The following is a 23,447-nucleotide window of genomic DNA, read 5'->3' as shown; positions in this document are numbered from 1 at the left end:
CACAGAGTTACAGATAAACAAATTTTTGGGAAAGTTGCTGATATCAGGAAATCTAGTTAAATTTAAAAACTATCTGCACCTCAAATCTGTAATCACACAGCCTCTTATCGTGTTCCTTTGAAGCAGGCTGATGCCATTACATTAAAAGTGCTTCTGCTTCCAGAATGCACCTCAGTGGTAATCACTATAAAGTGCATGTATATCCATGATAGATATTCTATAGGCTTTGGCACCCTCTGCAGGATCTTGGAAGCACAGCCAAATTAAATCTGTCAAGTGCCCTCGCTGATTGGGCTTTGTGCATCACAACACGTGTGTATCTCCTTATAAAAGCACAAGAAATTAAACTAACTTGATTAACATGAATACCAAATATTGAGTAACCATACATTTAGAAAGATTGGGTTTACATTCAACCATAGACTCACATTCACCATGTAAGTTTCTTTAATAAGATGAATGACCCAAACCTCAAGTAGCACTGAATGGCTGATTTAAAAAAAATAAAACATGGACAAACAATTGACTACAGGATTAGTTTTCCTGACATCCAGTTGTGAGGTTTTATATTTCCCAGCTGATAATGTAAACTTGTAAATGTGCAGTATTTGCTCAGTGTTATACCACTGTCAAGTTGGTTTAAGAATATGCTGTTGGCAGTTTGAGTCTGTAGGTGGCACTGTGTCCCTGAATGAAACACCTAAATCATGACATCATCCCTTACCAGCTACTGATCTGCCAACTGTGTTGCTTATGGAAATGTAATTATCCTGCCCGTATTAACTGAACAATTTCCCCTGGTTGTCATGGTATCATGGACCAATCTGTACAAAACTACATCTGATACATGAACACATTAGCAAGAAAGTGGTTCATATGGAAGTGCGAGTGGTATTGTGACAGTAAAGCACATTGGCCACCAATGAGAAGCTGTATTGGCTCGCTGATAGAACGGCTCCCAGGAAGCCCTTTCAAACTGCTTAATGAAACAGCACCCTGTAGTGAGCTTTTGGCTGGTTAGAGGATATGAGATCTGAAAACACGACAACTAATGGTCATTTGCTGCCCTTTAGACTAAATGACATTTAAACCAGGCAAGCAGAAACCAGCGAGGGATATTTCATACCGGACCTTGGTTTCCTCTTGCTAGATTGACTCCAGTGTTCGTACTTTGGTGGAAAACGGCTCATCAGGTCAACCATCTTACCCTTTTGAATAATTATTGCTTAAAAACTCGAACACTGGTGAAGTATGACCCCACAGACCCAATTCAAGCAATTTCTTCAACAAGGATGCTGAGTGGACCATTAATGTCATCAAATGTTCACATAAATTAAAACAAAGAGCACACAGTGTTTGACTTTCTCCAAAAAGATTTATTAAACAGTTTTCTTGTTTGCAGCTGCAACCTGTGGAAAAACAAAGACAAAAAAAACATGAGGCATGTTCCAGTACTGCAGTGCACAAGGTGTTGTAGTGCCTTTGGAAACTTGTGTTGTCTTCAAATCAAAAATGCAATTACTTGCTAGAGGAGAAAAATTGTATTTTGATGGATTAATCATACTGCCATAGTTGGTGCAAATGACGAACTATTCAACTCATTTATATCAGTCGCAATCAAATGAAACCTCCCATTTGCATATGTTTTTTGTACATTTCTCACTACACTAAAGCACACGTCAATACTGCATTAGAACAGGAAATGTGCAACTTAAGGGAATAAGATCTTATCACAATGCAATTTCAGAGTGAACAGTTTAGAAAACAGATACAGCTGCAGCCAAAAACACCATGAATTGTCTGACGGTACACGGCAGAGACCTTGTCTGCAAAGGAAGACACATCAATCTCTTAAAAAGCTGTCAGAAACTACAACACACGAGTGGATCTGTGAGGAGGTAGCGGACAGCACACAAACATGCTTCCTGCCAGTTTTGTGCAGCAGGTAGACGGGGCTGGGCCCAGGTCTGCTCATCTGCATACTGCTCATTAGCATGGGTAAACAAGGAGAAAACTGGTGCCATACGGCAGACTTGCCAAGCATGAAATTCCCTCCTCATGTTTACCCCTTTTACCCTTGGATTATCACAACGCTACTGCCTCTCTTGATTTTTGACAAGGCCCCACTGTGATTTGTTTTTTAGTGAAAGCGAACAAACAATTCCAGTAGTGTGCCACACAAGACACAAAACACACTTGGCTGGCAGAGAAAAATTTGCCCAAGGACAAGTGCTTTAAAAAGCCTTGCATGCTGAAGTGACACTGGGGCCGTGTACTCACACAACAGACAAGGTGTCGCATCAAAGCTACGGGATGATATTTCTGTGATCACACACTTAGGGCACCACCCTGAGTGCATCTGAATGCCACATAAAATGCCAGAGAGCATCATACACAGTCACTGAAAACAACCTTTGCCTGGCCACTGTGAAGTTACAATGATATTCATTCAACAGCTGAAAACTACTGTGATACTGGAACATTTAAATTCTAGCAGTGGGTTACTCCAGGCTGTAGCATACATACTGAACTCGTCAGTAAAAAGTTACAACTTAAAGCGCTGGGACATCCACTACCCTTTGGGTTTTCATTATCAAAACAGTAGGGAACAAACAGAGGCACAGGTGAGAGATCTAGTGGGACTCAATCCTCACCTACCAGGACTGTTTTTGGCTGCCAGAGGGAAATGGTCTTCACCACTACAACAGACTTCAGCTGCATTTAAGAAATACTCTTATTGCAACCGTAATGTTGCCACATTAACAAAAGCCATAATAGTAAGACCAGAGCTGAAAATTAAGAACGTCCTGTTGTTCACGACAAATTTTATTTGTTACAGAATATACACAACTTTATTTGCTAGATGTTCACATTTGAAAAATTTGACCTGGCACAACCTCGATGTTATGTCAACACATACTTCCAAACAATCAATCTTAACCCTCTAGACCCCATAGCTCCAGTACCTTATTTCACTACAGTGCCCAAGAATGCCCATCATTTCAAAATCATGCCCAGTGTATTAAAATACACAAAAGTTTTGTGGTGTAGATACTTTAAGTTGTCATCAATAACTGGATATATAATTCATTATGTTCACATTGTGTTTTTTGCTGTTAAAACAGGACCTCCCCTCCTCCTCCTCACTGCCTGAGGTAGACGCTGTTGTCTCAGGGGGCAGTGCAACGTAGAGTCAGTATGGATGACTGACCGAGTGGTGATCTTTACATACAGAAAATCAGTAAATTTTTGTCACACAACTTGCCACAAAGACTACACTACCTACAACACCATTGTGGAAAATGACAAAGAAATTCAGAGTTTTTGCTAGCGTGTTAGCTAGGTTTAATTGTGAAATGTAGTACTGATGCTTGCTTGACTATAAATAATAATATTATACTCCAGCAAGTATGTGGCCCATAAGGTTTCACATTGTGTTTGATAATGCAGAGATCTAGGGAACAGTGCATGTATCATTCTGCAGGGAATGAACTTGTCGGGATACCATCCCTCATCTGCTTTATTATTGCAGCACATTCACCAGAGGCCAGAAGCATAAAACTGTACGCACAGAGACAGAAATACGCTGTTGCATTCTTTACCAAATGAATAAAGCCACACGTCTGCCTGATTCTATTTTATAAATCTCAATCATTTTGGAAACAACCACACCTGCACTAGCCTTATTTACTCTGCCACAGTCCCCCATAAATAATATACCAACACTCTTCAAGATCTGTTTGTATCAAAGAGTTATTCACTACATTACTTATACAGAATAGGAGGGGGGGGCTTCAATTTGGGACAATGGTGGTCACGTCTGAGACAGTTTAAAGTACAATTAAGGACTGTTGCTGGACTCTGAATAAGAAAACACATAACTCACTTGACAGACCTCATAATCTATTAAATGCACTGTACAAGGCTAAGTGTGGATCAATTTGTTATACATCTCTTGATCCTGTACATGGGTCACAAATGAGCCCAATGCAAAGCAATGTGAACATAAAATGAAGGCACAGAAACGGCGAGGGTCTGTGAAGGGGTTCAACAGGGGACAGCAACTCAGTTTCATGTAACTGCATCTATCACAAGTACAACTGTGTTCAGTTGTGGAGGGATTCGAGTCGGGATACAGATACAGCGTACAGCCTTCAGTATTGTGCAGATATCGCTCATTAGTATTCACATGCAACATCTGTAAATGGATATGTCTGTTTCAGATTAAAACAAACGCTTGTTGTCTGAATGACATGGCCCTTGTGTAATAACATCTTCCACTCAGTAAAAATGTCACTTACAACCTGTGTCTGCCCCCTCCCATTGTTTTCTGTCAACAATAATGATTTCAGTTTGTCAGGCTTGGCCCCTTGTGTACCACAGGCTACAAATGCACTATGTTGAAATGTTAAAGACACACTAATTTATCACACAACTGCACAGTGACACATTCATGGGTTTTTGGGTACACTGCAGACAAAAGCATTATTTACTGAAGCATCAGTACATAGGCATGAGCTGTTCCACTCAACAGTACATGGTACTCAAATTTCAATATAGTAAAGATGCACCATGGACATGTGCAATAACCCATATACTAAACAACTCTTATTTGGCACAGTTATGAATCTTTATGTATAAAAAAATGTATTAAAGTCCAAGGACTCAAATAATGAAATTGCGTATGAAAAAAAGTATTAGTGAAAATTAATTAGTTTCTCACCTGGCCAGCAATTCTATCCAGGTCTCTGGTTCCCTGGGCAGTTAGTCTGCGGCCACTGAGGGAAATGAGAACAGCAGAAGTTAAAACAGGTAAATGGAACAACATAATAGAATACACCAACCTACTGGGTCAAAAATCAATGCACAAAATGCTTTAGTCTTCAATAACTACTTCTTAACGCCACATCGACCACAGTATTACAGTGAGGGAAAGCCACACATCAATTCTCCATCCTACACATCAGCAAAAATCATTCATTATCAACCCTGAAACAAAGGCAGCTCTGGTGGAATTTCATTTTCCTGCCCACTTGAAATGAATAAAAACCAAGCCAATCAATTAGGCCTCTCGATAAAAGTGTGATTACGTATTTATTGCAGACTCGCAAACCAAAATTCAAGCTTATGCATTTAAAGATTTCAGCTGTCTTGAGTCACATTAATGGGTCTTTTCATCTCATGGTTCTGCAAAGATGAAAATGCAGAGGGGAAATTCGGGCCTACATGTGACAGTATTGCAAGACTAGGTGATAACATGTGTAGAGGAAGCTGTGAACAGTGCCTGCAGTAGCCCAATAATACACCACATCAAACCAACTAATAGATGCATGTGCAACGATTAAACACATCAAAACACAAGACCTGGATAAAAAAAAAAATAATAATAAAAAATCAAATTGTGAATACAGAAATTAAACAAAATTATCTAAAAGCAAGATCTTGGCTGGCACAACTGATTGTGGTACATACCCATTGGGATCCTTCTCAATCATCTTGAGCAACTCCAGGGCCTGCAGCACCTTACGAGCCACATTCTTGGATCCTACGCTGTAGTGGGCAGGGCACACGCCGTTCCTCTGGCGACTTCCATAGATCTTGGTCATGGAGCCAACACCAGCACCTCCGCGAAGGTACAGGTGGCGGACTGTGGACGCTGTGGGAGGAGAGATTAGGTTGTCATTATGCAGCATCAGCAGCAAAGAGATGCTTTGAGGGTTTTCTCTAAAGATGGTGAAATAGAGGTGCTGGTTTGTGGTCTCAGTAAGATATCAAGACATGGAAACAGAGAGGTGCGGTTTCATATTTCATGACCATGGCACAGAGTTTAGAGATCAAAAGAAAGAACCTGTACATCGTCAAGCAGTGAGTTTAACCCTAGTTTCAATTACACATTTAAGATATGGAATTAAATCCTCGAGTCTCAGTTTTGGAAAATACAAGAAATTATCCTCCATCATAACCTTCTTGGTTTTCAAGTACTATTTAAAGGTCTGATCAAACAAATATAGTGGGAATATTGGCCACAATACTCAGTCCACATCAATCATTCAAGTCTCAGTGGCAGACATCTAAAAAACCTCAATAAAACTAAAACAACTTGTATGACTACACATCACCAGTGGTAAATGTGGAAATAATGGAGTAAACCATTAAGCCAAGGTATGTTCTCTACACAGGTTGTCAATCTTTCTTGAAACTGAAACATTCTATAAGTCGCTTTAAGGCTAATTATGCATGAAGTCACAGCAGGCATTTGTGTTTGCATTTATGAAGCCAAGTAAGCCCACACTGCATTTATGACAGCATCCATTACCATGCGCAATCTACAAACTTCCTTTAGGGAGGCAGCCTCAGCCTCCAACGCCAGCATATGGTTGAGCAACATTGCTGATGTATAAATGCTAATCTCAAACATCTTGGGATTTGTAAAAAAAATGCCTTGTTTCAAACAAACACCATGGCCAGTGGGACACCAAAATGAACATAATTTTTGAATAATTTCACTTACCGGCTCTGATGTAGAACCAGTTCTCATCACTGGGGGCCAGCTCCTTGTGCTTACCCAGCTTGACAAGGTCCACCCAGTCAGGCACCTTCAGCTTTCCTGACCTGGGGACAAAGGAAAGTGTCAGCATCAACTTAACCACAACAAGTTTCTAGAATATAGCAGCATTCATTAGTGTGACATACAACTAAGGAGGCATATTGTGGTCAAACAAATATGGACCCACATCATTAAATTTATTCAGTTGACAGTTATCTAAACTCGGTATCTGCTCCATTTCAACACACCTGGTTAAATGTACTCTAATCTGTCAGCCAGCAGCAGACAAAAACAATACCAGCCTAGAGAACAAAAGCCATGGTAGTCTTCTTAGTTCGCCAATACCAGCCAGCAAGGACAGTAATGTTCACAACACGGTTTTATGTAAGCCTGAATGACACTGCATTCTGTTATAAATGCCCCCTAAAATATTTGTGTGAGCCATGAACTCGGGGTAGGTGCATATGCCACTTGAATAGAGTGTGGCATCCAGCATGTGCCCCTGCTGGAACCCCTTTAAAGTGGTGTGCAGCTATACAGTGGCATGGTAATTATGCTCATCCTGACTTAAAATGACTAAGTTTACATGCACACCAATTTTCCAAAGTACAGAACATTCTGAATTTGATACAGGTCATGTAAACAGCATATTCCATTTGCAATGTAACTGTCCGATTCAGACACATGGGATGCACCAATTACTCAAAATTCGCTGTATATATGTCCATAGAAGGCTCCTAAATTTTGTGTCTCCGATGGGCTTCCTAAGTGCAGTTTGTGACATACCATTAGCTCTGAGTTGTAAATAAACCAACAAAAATATTTGCAAAAAATGCACATCAAGTAAAGCCCACATTTCTGGTTAAGAGGAGAAACACACCAAGTTATATAAATGAAGAAAGGTTTGAATTGAGAAGCTTTTTGTGTGTGAAAATGTAATGCCAATCCTTTTCATTGTGGTTAAATGAAAAGGCAAGGCTGTTCTGGCACAATCAACCAAGGTCTCCATCAGTGAACTCAAATTTTGTATTGACTTAAAGCAAAGAGATTCAAGCTATTCCACTTTTCCAAAATCTGCATCTCAACAGTGATATTTGTGGAATGTTAGATCTCATTAGATGTGTACTAAGTTTAGTAAGAATATTATCACTTGCATACAGAAAAATTCAGAATCATTTAAGTATGCAAATGCACTCAATGAGTACATTCAAACATGCAGCTGCAACCCCAAAGTAAAGTCATACAAGAGCACCATCTTCATCCTTTACCGAAATGCTTCAAGTACTACAATTAACAGAAATATGTTTAAAACAATATAATTATATAAACACTAGAAGCGTAAGTTATTGATGTAGGAAACTACTTACTTCTTCAGGAAGGCAGCCAGGGCACGGACAAACTCCTGCTGGTTGACGTCTTTCACTGTGACACCCGGCATCTGATGATGATATGAAAAGCACACTCACGTTATATTAAATAAAACTACTGACAAGCATTGAGCGTAGACTGAACTCTATACGACTAAGAACAACTCTCAACATCTTTCGGAATGAAGATGGTCACTGTCCGGTAGATCTAACGTGATTAACAGTAGTATCGATCACCCACATCAGTTACTTCGGAGTTATTAAAACAGACAATGGTGTGTGGGCTTCACTGACCCACATCGGCTTTAATCGTGATGTGATGTTACTAACAACAAAGCGAATTTATTAACCCAAACAGCTAAAAAACAGTTTAGAGCTAATAATTCTGTAGGGGTCTTGCTCGCACGCTTTCCACCGGTATTAGCTTTCCATATTAAAGTTAGCCTAGCTAGCTAAAGGACCCGTTTGAAGATCAACCGCACTTAACAGTAAAACAAAACCATTTTTACAGTGAATTTGCCAAGGTCACAACGCTCTTCAACGATATTTGTCTTGGTAAAATGCACAGTAACTTAAACATTACACTTTAGCTAAATCGGCACAGTTAGCCACTAGCTAGCAGGCCTCAACGAGGTAGCATGGGGGCAGCCATTACTAGCAGACATATAGTATGAGCGCAACATTCAAGCAAATTCCTTTTAAAACACATAAACTCATCTAATAACTTTACTACAACTCAACCACTGTATTAACATGTACTTTATATCCAACCTGACCACGTTTCGTGGATAAATACTAAAGATTTCAAGCAATTTAGTAAAATATGAGCGAGATCAGAAAACAGCGCTTTACCTTGCTTGTGGACAGCAAAGGGAAGAGGGTGAAACGGGGTTTCCAACACATGTTAAAACGGGCAAATCTCGTTCTACATCGCGAGACTAGATCGTTGTTTTTTCCACCGATGTCTTTCATCGCATACAACCACCGCATGTCTGTGACAGAGGAACTAAGAATAAGCACCGACCAAACCTGTTGATAATTTAAGTTATTGAGTCTTTTAAGTCTCCGGATCTATCACATTTACCGAAATACAACCTTTATGGTGTTACTAACTTGAACAATTAAATTTTGGTGTGTATACAAAACAAAAGAGGCAATTTTCGTTTTCGTTTGTTTATTTATTTGCTAGGATCCCGATTATATTAGTCGTGCCCCACAGCAAAGTTTGTCTTTCTTAGGTTCACATTTAGAAATATATTCATCTAAAGCATATACATCTAAAATAAGAATATATAAAAAGACTAATTACATTCATCACAGATAGCAAACCTAAAATATATTAAAGAATAATATTAATATTTATGAGTAAAATATTACATAGGTGTCTCTCAGCAGAGTTCCCATCAAAAACTATTAATTCTATATGCAAGACATCCTCTGATTTTCCAAGGCGTTTTCTTATTTGCTTTTAAAATATTGATTCCTGTGTTAATTTAGTCAATAACAGTGGTGAATAATTGCTAATTTTCTTTGCTTTATAGTCATCTTTAAACTGAGTGCACACAGAAATGATTCATTTATTCTGATAGATTCAAGATTCAAAACTTTATCGTTCAGTAATGCAGGCAATAGCATGGAAATGTGTCTTTCATTGGTGAAGGGCACATGCAGTGTTTATTTATTATGACCCTATAGGGTAATCTTTATTCTGCTGTGAGTGTTTCCACTTCCACAATTAACCAAGAAATGTACTGTGGCTATATTTGAAATTACAGCAGGCAAAAGTAACTTTGTTAATCTCTGTTTTTGATTTGAATTGTGGGTGAATATTTGTGAGATGGAGCCCCCTCAATGGGGCTCAGTGTGCCCCTGCCTGGAGCTCTGCCCTTTTGGCAGACAGCGGGAGAATGATTTGTATAAACATCGATATGCTTGGGTGGTTTTTTGGAAATATAGGCACATTTTCCAGGCGTGACTGTAAGCCCTACAGTTCAATGAAGGTCATTTGCATGTAAAAACTAAAGTAAACATTTTGAGCTCACAAAAATCACTTTTTAGCCAGTTTTCAATGGTGGAGTTCCAAGCTTTGTCTCTTGGTTGTCAATAGAGCTTAATATGATTTCTCCATTAACTGGCATGTAGGCTATTATGTATTATTGAATGAACTGTCCAAGATCACAGGGATAACATGGATAATGTGAAGTATAAGCCTAAAGGTATATTCTTAATTGATGGCATGCATCCCCTCTGTGTAGGTAACTTAAAGCAGTAGTATAGCAGCTTTCTGCTTATTTATTTTTTTTTCATTGAACGATGCCTTTAAATAAGACTGTGTAAAATGTCTTCAATATCTCTGCTCATCTTTATCACCTCCAACTCATACCTCATACCTATACTTACCCACCATCAAAAAGCACATTCAGACTTAAGAGCTACCTATTACTGTCCTTTGTCTCTCTCCAATTAAGAGAAGATTGGAGGAAACAAAGAAAAGCTGAGTGAGACAATTTTTCCTGTAAGCGAGAACAAAGAAATAACCTTATGTCTGTGTAGGGCTGCGCAGTTTAATTGAAATGTTATCAAAATTGCAATGAGACCAAGTGCAATATCCAAATCTCAGCAGCTGCAAAAAAAGTGTGACAAAAAATCAGAAGGGTGAATATTTCATGTCATGGTTGATGGGAACAATAAAAATGTCCCAGCTGGGGGGTTTGGTGAGGTTCGCTCATGGCGAACGTGAACGAAATGAACCAGTTACCTCTATTCTCCTTCTTGCTAATCACTACAAAGTCTGATGCAACTACAGTTTGTTCTCTACTACTGTACCTTGTTCTCATTCTTTTTCTTCCTGCCTGTTCTCATGGCGCATGTTGTCACAAAGTTTCAGAGTGACAGAGACAGAGGGTCCCCGTAAGCCCAGTAAAAGTTGTCAGTCTCCTGCCAGCCTCCTGTGGATGGTGCGAGGGGAGATAGAGAGACGCTGTGCTGCTGCCAGAGGAGTGCTGACTGACATTACAGCATCCATGGGAATAAATTACAGCGTAATAGATAATACAATAATTTGTTATATTTCTCACTTTCCCCCTGATGGTCTGAATACCTTGCAAGATATGTCGCAAGTAGCTTCATTCTTATATTATATATTTTGGCAGTAAAAAGAGACCCATGGCTATAGATAGGCAGCAGAGCAAACCATTGCAAGGCATTTGAGGGGGAGTGACATAATATTTCAAAACTTCAAAACACACTGTTTTGTGTCTCTAATTGACGTGGTGCTTGTCACAATATTGAATCTCACTTACGATGACAAGACACTGACAGACAACAGTGGTTACATTTTAATTCTTTTCAATCAAAATTATTGCTAGGTACAATTTATTAGTCCCTGCATATTGGTAGGGACACCTGCCATCCCTTATACTATTCTACATCCTCGGAACAGCATTATAATGAAGTGGGCCAACAAATTTGAAAACATGCTTGTTTGGCACCGACTCCACCGAATGTCACTTCATCATGATTACCTTTTTTTAGTGAAAATGAAAAATGTGATGCAAACATCATCATTGTCACTATCACAACTGCAATATCTGTTGAAATCATTGCAACATTTTTTTCACCAAAAACCAATGTTCTCCACACAATTTCCAGTAAAATGCAGCATATTCAGGTGCTCCAGAGGCGGACCGAGCCTGCGGTGTCTGAAGAGGGATTTGATTTGCACATCTCATTGCTGCCAATACCATTGACTATATAAATTGTTAATCACTGATCATTGGCAAACCTACTGCAAATTTAACACAAACATTATCAGTTGTATTAGCTGTAGCTGTGTTGTTTACATCAGTCCTACATCACAATGTTAATTTGCACTTGAGTATTCAAAGTAATAGGCTTTCACCGTGTGCATGAATGTGACACCAGCTCTGACAAGGCAGGTGAAATCAATTTTTTTCTGAAAAACAGTAGTATTAGCTAGCCATCCAATTAACATAAGTGTGTTTTGTATGATTTATTTGATGTGTGTGAACCTTGTAAGCCCTTTTGGGCAAGATACTACACCGTTATCAGTACACAAACTCCACATTAGTATATTTTTGTTTTTGGACATAGTCTATCTTGGCACAGCAGTGTGTAAACCCAAGTAAATCCATATATTATAATATTTATCCACCTCTTTGAAATGAGGCTGCAAGCCTACTCAACTATTTTAGATCAACTGTATCAATCGGTGGGGGTAAACAAGTATTGTACTACTGTATTTACCACTACAAACCCTGAATAAGTTATAATTTCCAGTATAACATTATCGTGGTCGATTTACAGATGTCTCTTTTAAATATGAAGGTGGCCTACGTTAGGAAATGCTTTCTGGGCCAGTGGGGAATTTTCTGCTGCAATACCACGAGTGGCCACTGGGAAAAATTGGCAACAAGGCTGTGCAGCAATGCCCTGTATTATTCTATTATACGTACTGTAAACAAGCACTTAGTTCACGTATGCCTTGTGCCGGCTCTGTTCCTTCAGACATCAGATTTCCAGAGAATGGAAGGGAATTGAGCACTGATTGATTCACATTCTTTAATCGTGCAAACAGATTGTTTTTGTGCTACTGTATCTTCATTAGAAATTATTTTTATACCATATCATGCGGCTCTGTTTCTGAGTATGTGTCAGTGTCCATGTCCATATATGTGCCTATGTGTGCATACCTTATTTGCATATTCCCTTGGCCGGCCGTGGTAGTCTTGCCCTTTGCACATCTCAGATGGAAAGGGCAGCCATGCTCCAACATTGACACAATTGATATGTTTGCAGAGACAGGAGAGAGAGATAGACGGCAGGTGGATAAGCAGGGGTTTATGAATCAGGTAGTATATACTCTGTCAGCGGGGGCAGACAGTTTAGAGTGAGAGGTGAGAGGCAGATAGAGATCCTGGAGGGAAATAAAAAGGCAGGCAAGTCATACAGAGGATAGATTATAGAGCTTTGTATAAACTATCTGTGTCATCGCAGGGCTTCACAACAGGTAACTGCACCTTTTTCATCCTAATTTACTTCTCTGACATATCAACATCTAGCTGACTTTCCAGCTCTCTGAAAACCTCTGATCATGCTGATAGGTTTGACCCTATAGCTTCAATGTTGTTTCAAAGAGCTTAATTGATTAATTAAGGCAATTAATTACACTAGGAGTGACCAGCCACCAATTTGAATTGAAAACTCACACAAGGTGGATTAAACTGCATTAATTACTTCGCTAAATCAATTTTGCTGAAGCCCTTCAAGTGGTGAGGCAGGAGACAACTGTGTAAAGTGATTATGAAGCGGTATAAAGAGGTTATTTCAGCCAGTCATGATTATTATGGGAATGTGACGACTAACACCAAATGTTCAGAAAAGGTCAAACTAATTACGTGGAATGGACAGGTGTCACATTGGTGCCGCAAATCTGCTATTTCAATATTCACCCACTTTGCTTTATACTGGCTTATTGTTTGAAAATGCACTGAAATTAGCTGCCAATCATTTTTTCCAGCTTTCTCTGGAAATTACTCATAAGGGGAGTGTGCGTTCGTGTGATGGTTTGTCAGCGCTCATGTATTTACGCATAAATGTCTAAGCCTATTTGTGTTTCAGAGGATATGATTGTGCAAATGATGCATGGTGGGCCACAGGGAGCAGAGAGGCAAAACAAAGACGAGGAAAAAGAGGCAAGAGGAGAGTGTTAACAGTATGTTGCCACCCTGCTTGGTGCTTGTTGCTCCGTGTTTGCATGGTACTCACATCCTCAGTGGAGAAGTTCTGTCAAGTTTGGTCTGGCCTGACCTTTTCACTCTCCAGGCACGTTTACAGCTCTCCAATACCTATCAAAATATCTACTCTCTCCCTGCCCGTCTCTTTGCCCCTAGCACAAACTTGCATCACATTCTCTATCTGTACTTTCTCCCTCGCTCGCTGACTATTTTTATTATTCTGACCTACACCCCTATGCTTAACCTCAACATTTCCTCCACCCTTTGTCACTCAGCTCTCATTTGTATTCTCTCTATTCTTTGTCTTTCTCTATGTTCGACCATTCCTTTGACAATGCAAATTAACGCTGCAGGGGCAGTCTTTGCTGAAAGAGCCATGTGGGAACACAGGGCAGTGGTGGCAACTAGAGTGGGAGTGAACGAGGCTGTATTTACATAAGCATCAATACATTTTTCTTTAATTTTTTGCTCTTTCACATCATTATCGGTAATGACTTTTAAACTGCATTCAAATATATTCCTTTCTGTTTTTTTTTTATCTCTCCCAGACATGGAATTCATGTGGCTGTACTCCCTCTGCCAGTGCATCCTCTCTGTAGCTGTAATTGTGGTGAGCGTGAGGCTGTGCATGGCGGTCAGTAGCAGCAGTGCGGCGCATGAACCCCAGGAGAGGACCCAGGGTGCACGAACCCAACTGGGGAGCGTCTCATGCTGTCTGTGCCTGTGCCTGGGTTGGGTGGGGGCCGTAGGAGGAGCAGTCGAGGTCCCCGTGACCGTGTTAATCAACCTGCGGACCCCCCAGTGTCTATACACCTGCATAACCATGGTGTGCTGCCCCATGCTGGTCAGGCAGTTTACCATGTTCCTGTTAATGCTTCTTACACTGGACGCCCACCTGCAGCTTCACTTGGCTGACAAGTGAGTACAGAAGAAAAGTGCCAATTATATACCTTACATTACTTACATAAGGATTTTCTCTCTGGAAACATAATAAGGCATCACGTACTGTAAATTACAGTTGCGCAGTGCTTTAAAATCGTGTGTATGTGTGTGGGAGAGGGTGAATATGTGGGTGGCAAAAGTCAACCAACACTCTCAAGCAAGCTTTCAGCAGTAAAGGAAGAAAATCAATATCAGGAGGGGGGAAAAAAGAGCAGCAAACATGTCAAGATGCACCACTGTATGGCACTCTCCAAACCGGCTGTTTGTCCTGTGTTCATAAGGCTGGGGTTGTTTTTTTTTTATTACACACTGCTTACACTGCCATTCGAGAGACGGGCGCGAGTAAATATCAATAGAGTCTGGGGCTCTAACATATTTGATTGACAGTGACCTCCAAATCCAGCCGGTCAGTGGAGGAGACTCAGTTTTTTGTCTTTTTTTTTAAACAGTCTTCAATTGATTTGCACGAACCAGTTAACCAATTTGTTTAAGTAAAATGGGATTTTATTGCCCCTCATTCAGAACACTTTTCAAAAGCAGCTACTCACTAGCATCTAGTGGCTACATTTGCTAGCAAGGTTTATTGACTTGTTTCTTAACAATGGCTGAAAGAATATGAAAACTTGAAAAAGTTCACATTAAGCTGTACACACTCCATCAATAGAGACATGACAAAGGAGAAAAAGACAGCCTTTACAGCCAGACTGTTCTCACATCTAATGCAGTAATTGTTATAACAGTGACCAAGACAGTTTTGGTGAGTTTTATTTTCTATCTGTTAGTCGAATTTAAATGAAGAGTCATTCATGGACTCTTAGCACATTTAACCATACAACCATACAAAGGTAAACCACAGCCATTACATTTTTTTTTTGTCTAAACTGAGTTTTAACTAAAAATGAACTTCTTGATATTTGTTTCATCTTATTGAATTATTGATTTACATTTTGCTTTGTTTTAGGGAAAAGGTGGCTTAAAATTTGCATTAACATCTGGCCACTGAAAAAAAAAAAACGTTAAAGCCATTTTTCTCAGTTTTAGTAAAGTATTTACTGCAGTTAGGATTTGTAAGGGAGCATTGCTGTTTATGTTTCCTTTGACTGACAGTGGCAGGTGATGTGGATAAACCTTCAATTTTGAGCCATTACTATTTCAATGCTGGCACCCAACAACCCGGCAAGATGACATTTTTTCTCGATTATTTGGCCTACAACTCCGAGGTGATTCATGATCGCCTCCGGTTTTTCCTTTGTTCTGCCTCCAGCTAACACAGTGATGTAATCATGACTTAAAAGGGTCCGCTGGTGATATGTGACTCATGAATCATTTGCTCAAAACCCAAGACTCTTTTTACCCACTCAAGAGTGGCAAGTCTTCATCTCCATAAACCTGATCACTGACTCGCCCCTCCTGCCTACTAACAAAGTGCAAATACTTACTGTACTGTGCAGTATTTGTACTTTGAGTATTTGTTTTTCTAACAAGTTTTGACCCCCATTTCATAACAAATATCTGTACTTTTTACTCCTTACATTTTCAAAACAAACTTGTTACCTCAGTTTTAATGCATTTGAGGGGAATCATCGATTATTTTTATTTTGCATCATTGCACACCACCTTCCCAACATCAAGATCCATTTCAATCTAAATGGATGGGACAACAGCGTAGAGAAACAATCATTCCTCGGTGAAACCCTCAGTGCATATGATGCACAACAGACAACAGAGCAGAAATTATGTAAAAAGATGTAACAAAATGAAACAGACAGGGTAGAGGGAGTTGACTGCAGAGAAAAGGTGAGGTGAGGTTAGCTCTGCACAAAAACAGCCAGTAGAAATGTCCTTTAGAGCACTACTTTTTTATTTTAATACTTTGAATACATTTCAGAACCTGAACTTTTTCACTTTAACACAAGTAAAGAAGATGAATCAGTATTTCTACTTTTACAAGTCTTTTTTATACAAATATCTGTACTTCTGCTTGAATAAACCGTGTTTACTTTTGCTAATTCTGAATTCAAATCTGTCCACATCCACATGTTTGTGAATGTCAGGTACTCCTCATTGATAACCCGTCAGCGAGCTCTGTGTGTGGTTCTGCTGTGCTGGGTGGCCTCTGTTCTGTCCTCCTTCGCCCAGTTCATCGGCTCGGATGCCCTCGACGCCTGGAGAAGAGGTGTGACTGATTCGGGCACAGCTGGCCTCGGGCTGAATGGCAACTGGACAACCTCTCTACCCCATCTTACCCCCTCCCCGCCCCCTAAGTACCACCATGACCGCAAGGTCATTGGAAAGTACCTTCCATATGGAGGCTTCCTGTCAAAGTTTTATGTTGAAGACATGAGCAACTTTACCTACGCTGAGATTCACAGCAGCCACTGGGGAGTGTGCGCCCCGGACCTCATTCTCAGTCCCCAGTTCCTCGTCTATGTCTATGGGATGACAGTGTTCATGCTCCCCTTGCTTTGCCTGCTGGCCATTTACCTCGACCTGCTATGCCTCAGGCCCAGGAAGACTTCTTTCAGTCATGCAGAACCTCCAAAACATGACTCCAGCAGGGTCCGTTCCCTGGCTCTGTCCCTTTCCCTCTTGGTTTTGCTGTGTCTGCCGCTCCACATTATCCATGCTCTCTTGCTTTTCACCCCTAGTACCAATCTTCCTGCCTGGGCTCATGCGGTTGCCTTGGTCCTGTTCCAGCTGTACAGTCTTGTTCCCCAGATCCTCTTCACTCCCCCGAAGAAACAAGCGGTGGAAGAGCGGGCATCTTTTCCTCTCTCTGTTCCCCACCTTCCGCCTGCAGTAGCCCCGTCCAGAGGAAAATCTGTCCGCATGGCCCTGCGTGAGGCGGTGCAGGCAGCTCCATGGTCTTCAGCCAAACATTCCCTTAAAGCCAAAGTGTGCCCGGAGGTCTGAGTTCTTAACAAAATAGCAAATCTGGCCTGTTGTTTTCAACCTAAATAGATAGTTTGGATACTTATACTCATCAATAGTCAGTGTATTACCTACAGCAGAGGCCGGTCGAGGGCTAAGCAAGCACTGCTGTGGACGGGATCAGCATTAGATTTTAGCCACTTGAAAAACTTCTCTTAAAAAGAAATCAATATAAGTTGATGTGTATACCCTATTTATAATGTTTTCACAGCTTTGCCCTGCCGCCAGACAACCTTTTCTGATGGAAACCGCCATTATATAAGCCATATATTGCTCTCTACAAAGCCACCAAACTCCATGGGTGAAGCCAGTAAGTTTACCTCACACAATAAAGGAGTTTCAGGCCCACTGCTGCCTTGATCAGCAAATTTGTTTGTGTTTTTATGTGACTTTGGTGTATTAATAGGTTAGTTTGGATTCTTAAAGAAGGCTGACCTTCTTTAAGTGGATAAAATACCTGTTGATGTTGACCCTGTCCACAGCAGTTCATTGTTTAGCTTCTATGCTGCTGCCCCCCTCTGCTTCTCCTAAATGGGGACATACTGACCACCATCTACTGTAGTTAATACCAGGGCTGGAAGTAGTAATTAGAAATTCTCAAATCACTGTAGTTAAGTAGTTTTTTTTTTTTGTTTTTTTTTTTTTGGATACTTGTACTTTTGAGCAGATTTTTAAGTCTGTACTTTTACTTGTACTAAAGCATGTGTTACACCAGAGGTTTCAAACATATGGTCCACAGGCCAGAACTGGCCCACCGATAGCTCCAGTCCAGCCCACTGGATGGTTTTGCAAAGTATGAAAATTGTATAATCATTCATTTCAGTTTTTCAATAAAAGGCACTACTATTCGTGATTTATACTGTTGAAAAGGCACTCATTTTTCTTAAGACATGTCAGGCTGTTCATCATCTGTTTTGTAAATCCTAACCCTGAAATTGTTTTCAGAATATTTTACTTCTTTATGCATAAAAAACATGGAGTATCCAAACCTTTCATCTTCATTTTTGTTGTAATTTAGACCGAAGAGCAGCTTTTACTTGCAATTGAGAAATATTTTAGTAATGTAACAGTACTTGTACTGCTACTACCCCTGTATATATTTGTCATCATCTTTAGGCAGTTAAATTATTTTCTTACAACAAAGTTCCTTCAGTGTTTTCTGTGCATGAGAAGAAGATAATATTTGGAAAAAAATCAGATTGTGGACTACAGAAGAATAAATATGGCACATTCCTGTTTGTTGTTGGCTTTTTCACTAATCAGCAACCTCGTGCACAGACGTTATGAATAACCCGCAAATGAAAAGGCCAGTTAATTATCAGGTCCCACACCAAATGTCAGTTAGAAAATTAAGTCTCCAGATGATGACGACTATCCTGATCACAGATGTCTGTTTTCTTTGACTGCTCTTCCTATGGGTCTTATTCTAAGCCTGCTCTAAGTCTCCGCTAAGCCAACCACCAGTAATGTAGATATATGAGTGACAGCGTTTAATTAAACATTCAGTAATAGCATAGTGGTCCGGAGAGGATGCAGCGTTGTAGGGAAAACATCATTAACCTGGTTATGACACAATCTTCATGGCTGTTTTGATTAAACTTGTAAATACAATGTGATGCGCTCTTGTAATAAAAAGGGCCTTGCTCACTCTAATTGGATTGTTCATCTTGAACCGTGTTGATGTAAGAAATCACTGATGGATGAATCCATTTCTATCTGCATGGAACATGTCATGACATTCAACACACACTCTTCTTACTTTTGTTTTTTTTTTTTTCTATTACTCAGCAGCTCTTTCTCCTCTTTCCTCCCTGACTTTAGATTTGTTCTTTGCTCTTATAACAGTGACAAATTCCTGGACTTCAACTTAAACAGTACCATTTGGATTTGTCACAAAGATGTCATTAAATGTTATAGAGCCAGTTTGACAACAGGTACAGAACCATGGTCATAAAGCTTATATAGAGTTACCTGATGAGCAGCAGGTGGATAGCTACTTTACCGGCTGCTTAAGTAGGCTAACTGCTATCTGCTAGCTAATGCAGCTATCTGTAGCTGGCATTAGATAGTTGGCTCGGTTAGCCGTGGAGCTAGCTGCCTAATTAGCTAACTCAGCTCCGACGGGCCGGGAGGCGAACCCAGCAAGAAAATACACCTCAGTACTGTACTCCCTGTTGTCAACAGTGTTGGACAAGTTACTCAAGAAGGGTAATAAGTTACTTAACTTATTACTTGGTATAAAAAGTAATTAGTTGGATTACTCATCATATTAATATTTTACTTTACTCTGTACCTTGTTGGTGGCTCCAAAGTTGAACTGTTGATCCAGTGAACAGTTAACACCCAGAAGGCTTTTCTTGTCAGCTGTCCAGATGTTGGCTGTGGTGGACACAAACTCTGTCCCTCTGAGCATGGCCTTCAGGTTAGATTCCATCCCTGCATATTCTCTCTCAAGGAGCCAAACAAACTCAAAATAATGACAACATGTACACTTGTGGAAAGTATGCCTCCCTCCCTCTCCCTCCATCCTTCATTAAGCTTTTTGGCTGATAGCTGAGGCTGACAGCTGCCCTGACCTTAGGGTTGCCACCTGTCCTGTACAATACACTATTATCCTGTGCTGAAAAATAAAATGCACTGTCCCTTAATGAATCAAAACAGGATGCGACGTGTCCCTTATTTTCATGCACACTCTGCTTTAATGCATAACACTACATTTTCACATACTTAGAATGGCACGAGAAATAATAAAACCAAAACGGTTTTCTCAGACATAGTGGAGAAGTATTAAATCAGAATGACAGGAAAGTTGTCTGGCAGTCAGTGTCATTGTTGCCTTGGTTACAGACACTCAGACAGGTTTTTTTTTTTTTTTTTTTCGGTTTGTTTATTTCGTTTCAGTGCTGACAAATACCTTTAGCTCAAGTTCACCTGTAGAAGGAGAGAAAGTGTCCAAGTACAGATCTAAATGGCAGACAGACAGTGAGTAGATCAGCTGTCAGTCCGGGTGCATACAAGGCACACTGTACAGTTTGCCACAGAGTATTTTCTGTTGCTTGTGGTGGACTGTCAAACCTCTATCAAGCACAAGGGCAGAGGCCCAGAGTGAAGTTATTTTGACCGACCAAACATTTTGCCCAATGTTTATGATCTGATGTTTGATATAACTGATGCAACTGTGCTTTACTCTAATCGACTCTCATTTCTTTTACATTGATGTTGAGAGTAACAGAGGACTTTGAACTTTATACATGAGCTGTATGCAAGGGCTCATACTTGATTTGCATCCCTGCGCCTGGGGTCACTGGCAAGGTCACGACCCTACCAGACCTGCAGCACTTACATGTCACCATAAGGTAGCCTATAGGTCAGTAACTCAGAGTTACTTGGATTAGTAACTATAATATAATTACTGTTTTGGAAATTGTAATCCCTTGCGCTAATTGTTACTGGGTAAAGTAATAATATTATGGTGATAAGTCACTGAGTAATGCATTACTGCCCAACACTGGGTCATCAAACTGGTCACCATCGGTCACAGGAACATTGTCAGCTTTGCATAACAATGATTTCTCCCTCTTCCTCTGTGGCTTTAGATCTGTTGTTTACTTTTTTCACTCTCATTTTCCAACTTTTTCTGCAGATCCTTTGTCAATTTATTTCCCCCCTCATCATGTCTGTCCCTGCTTTCCATTTCCTTTTTATATGCTCAAAAAGTACGCAGTATGTCTTCCATCATGGCAAAACAATCCCTGGCTGGAACAGATTATTGATAGAGAAATCTGGTAAACGGAAAAAAAAAAAAAATCCCCCAGCTTCCCTGGCGCGGTTGCCCATTCAATTGTTCTGTCTGCCTCTCTGCTTCCTGATTATACTCGGTCTCAACACACTCAGGCACCTCAATCAATGCCTCATGCTATGCTGCCACTGTGTACACACCTCCTTGCCTCACTAGGGTCACGCTGCCAAGACCAGTGAACATAAGCTGCGTTCACCATCCAAAGGTTATCAGGGTCAGCTTTACAGATGGATAAAACTGTGTCTAATCCACCATGTAGCCACTAGAAATATAAAGAGTTTGTGTTTGGATGGACTGTGATATCTACTGCAACTCGTAGAAATGAAATATGGCAGTCATAAATGGGTCATAAACGGGAAATTCTCAGATGTGAACCTGTTCCAGGACGTTAATCGCTGAAACTAGCGTTGGGGAGAATCTGCGTGAGTTATTCATAGACTTCTTGCTGTCGTTACTGGCCACATTATGCTACATTCACTGCATGTCATAAACAATACAACTGGCTATTATCTGGCTTGTCCCAGTCTCATTTTAGCCTTTGCCTATTGATCTGATAATCACCCTCTGTGATCACAGTGGTCGTCTGATTGTCATCAGGTCTTGCAGCAGAACTGTTATGGTCAGGCAGTAACAGTTCCCAGGATGCAACAGAGCAGTGACAGCATTAGTAACAAGTCCTGTCCAACATACTTTTACATTGGCTGGAAAACTGGGTTGGTTTTAATGGAACAATATTAAAATCATACTTGGAGGGCAGGGATTATTTTTTTGCTATTGGGAACCATTATAAAAAACGCATGCCCTTCACCTGCGGTGTCCCTCAAGGGACAATTCTTAGTCCACTTCTGTTTAGTCCAGGGGTGACTGGGGGCGATTGTAACATCTTTTACATTTTTACGTTTTCGATATGCATCTCGATACATGTTCAACAATACAATACATCTTAGAAAATTTTAAATAACCACAATTCCGCATAATACGATTCAGCCCTTTCACGATACAATATAATATGATGCATATTTTATGAGTTTTTGATTTCTCTGGGGGAACAATGATTCTAAGTGTTACCTGCTCTCCCAGTGCCTTGATGTCTCGTGGTTCTATACCCTGCTGTCCGATATGCTGTTTTGCATTAATGATTTGCAGCAGTTTTTTTTTTCATCTTTCTTATAAAACCCAAACTTATTCGACACTTGTGCGTCATGAAAGTTTGGTGGTGCAACGCAGTGCGACGTCAGTTCTATCACTGGTTCATTGATGCAAACATGTGAGTCCTAATGAGATGCATTGATACGCTAATGCTGCATCAGTTTTCTGCGATTCACGTTCAGCTTTTTACCAATACAGGCCCTCTGAAGTGATGCACTTGTATCTTACACGTTAAAGCTTGATGCATGTGATCCATGGGTGAATCGTTACACTCCCACAATTGATATATTTTCACTGATAAGGACAAGACTGTAATATTGCTAAAACATTAAACCCCATTCTCTGGAACAAGTGGTCACTGCGCTAAACCCATTCATCAAATCATTCACTCTTTTGGTGTTGCAAACCAATAAACCAACTGACTAGAATGAAATGTGTGCGGTTCGACACAGAGCAGCAATTCATACAGAAAATGCTTCTTCCAGCATAGTTTTTCTCAACATGGTGGTGGAACTTCTAATGATGAGTTTCGAGATACATGCCCTGAAAACAGTGTTTTGAATTTTGGGATATAGTGTGTAGTAACTGTTATTCTGACTGTCTGTGTGCAGGATCTGAAAGAATTGTTTAATTTTGCCACAGAGATTTTGTGAATGTATTTCAAGGATCTGGCTTTGTGTTTAGAGTTCTGAGAAAAGGGTGGAAAGTTTCAAGAAGTGTGTCTTCAGCAGTTGTTAAAAACTGTTTTGGTGGGAGAAATTATATTAATCATGTCAGTCATATTAACCCACTGTCTCTCAAGTAAAGGCACACCTCAGAATAATCACATTACTGCTGTTGTATCTAAACATGTCACGTAATAGTAAAAAGAAAAATACTGTACATCCAAAAAGTAACTTACATACCTCAAAATAATTTTTTTTTGTTGAAAACTTCTGCCAAGATAAAATGATGCT

At 40.1% G+C, this 23,447-nt stretch overlaps 2 protein-coding genes across 2 annotated transcripts; one reads left to right on the top strand and one right to left on the bottom strand.

Moving 5' to 3' along the window:
- Positions 1-1,355: 1,355 nt before the first annotated feature.
- Positions 1,356-8,899, bottom strand: rps19 (ribosomal protein S19). The gene is made up of 6 exons (XM_084727121.1): positions 8,767-8,899; positions 7,915-7,985; positions 6,512-6,612; positions 5,473-5,656; positions 4,724-4,778; positions 1,356-1,409 (listed from the first exon to the last, which is right to left on the bottom strand). Exons 1-6 carry the CDS (start codon positions 8,884-8,886, stop codon positions 1,380-1,382), a joined length of 561 nt encoding a protein of 186 aa, XP_084583247.1. The 5' UTR covers positions 8,887-8,899; the 3' UTR covers positions 1,356-1,379.
- A 5,321-nt stretch (positions 8,900-14,220) lies between these two features.
- Positions 14,221-18,121, top strand: LOC146321828 (adenosine receptor A1). Its single transcript, XM_084725742.1, has 2 exons — positions 14,221-14,588; positions 16,667-18,121. Exons 1-2 carry the CDS (start codon positions 14,221-14,223, stop codon positions 17,523-17,525), a joined length of 1,227 nt encoding a protein of 408 aa, XP_084581868.1. The 3' UTR covers positions 17,526-18,121.
- Positions 18,122-23,447: the final 5,326 nt, after the last annotated feature.

This window comes from Lutjanus erythropterus, chromosome 9 (genome assembly GCF_056507025.1).
Source record: "Lutjanus erythropterus isolate fLutEry1 chromosome 9, fLutEry1.hap2, whole genome shotgun sequence".
In the NCBI taxonomy this organism is placed as follows: Eukaryota; Metazoa; Chordata; class Actinopteri; order Lutjaniformes; family Lutjanidae; genus Lutjanus; species Lutjanus erythropterus.
Note: the sequence above shows the minus strand (reverse complement) of the source record. Positions and strands in the feature narration are given on the sequence as shown.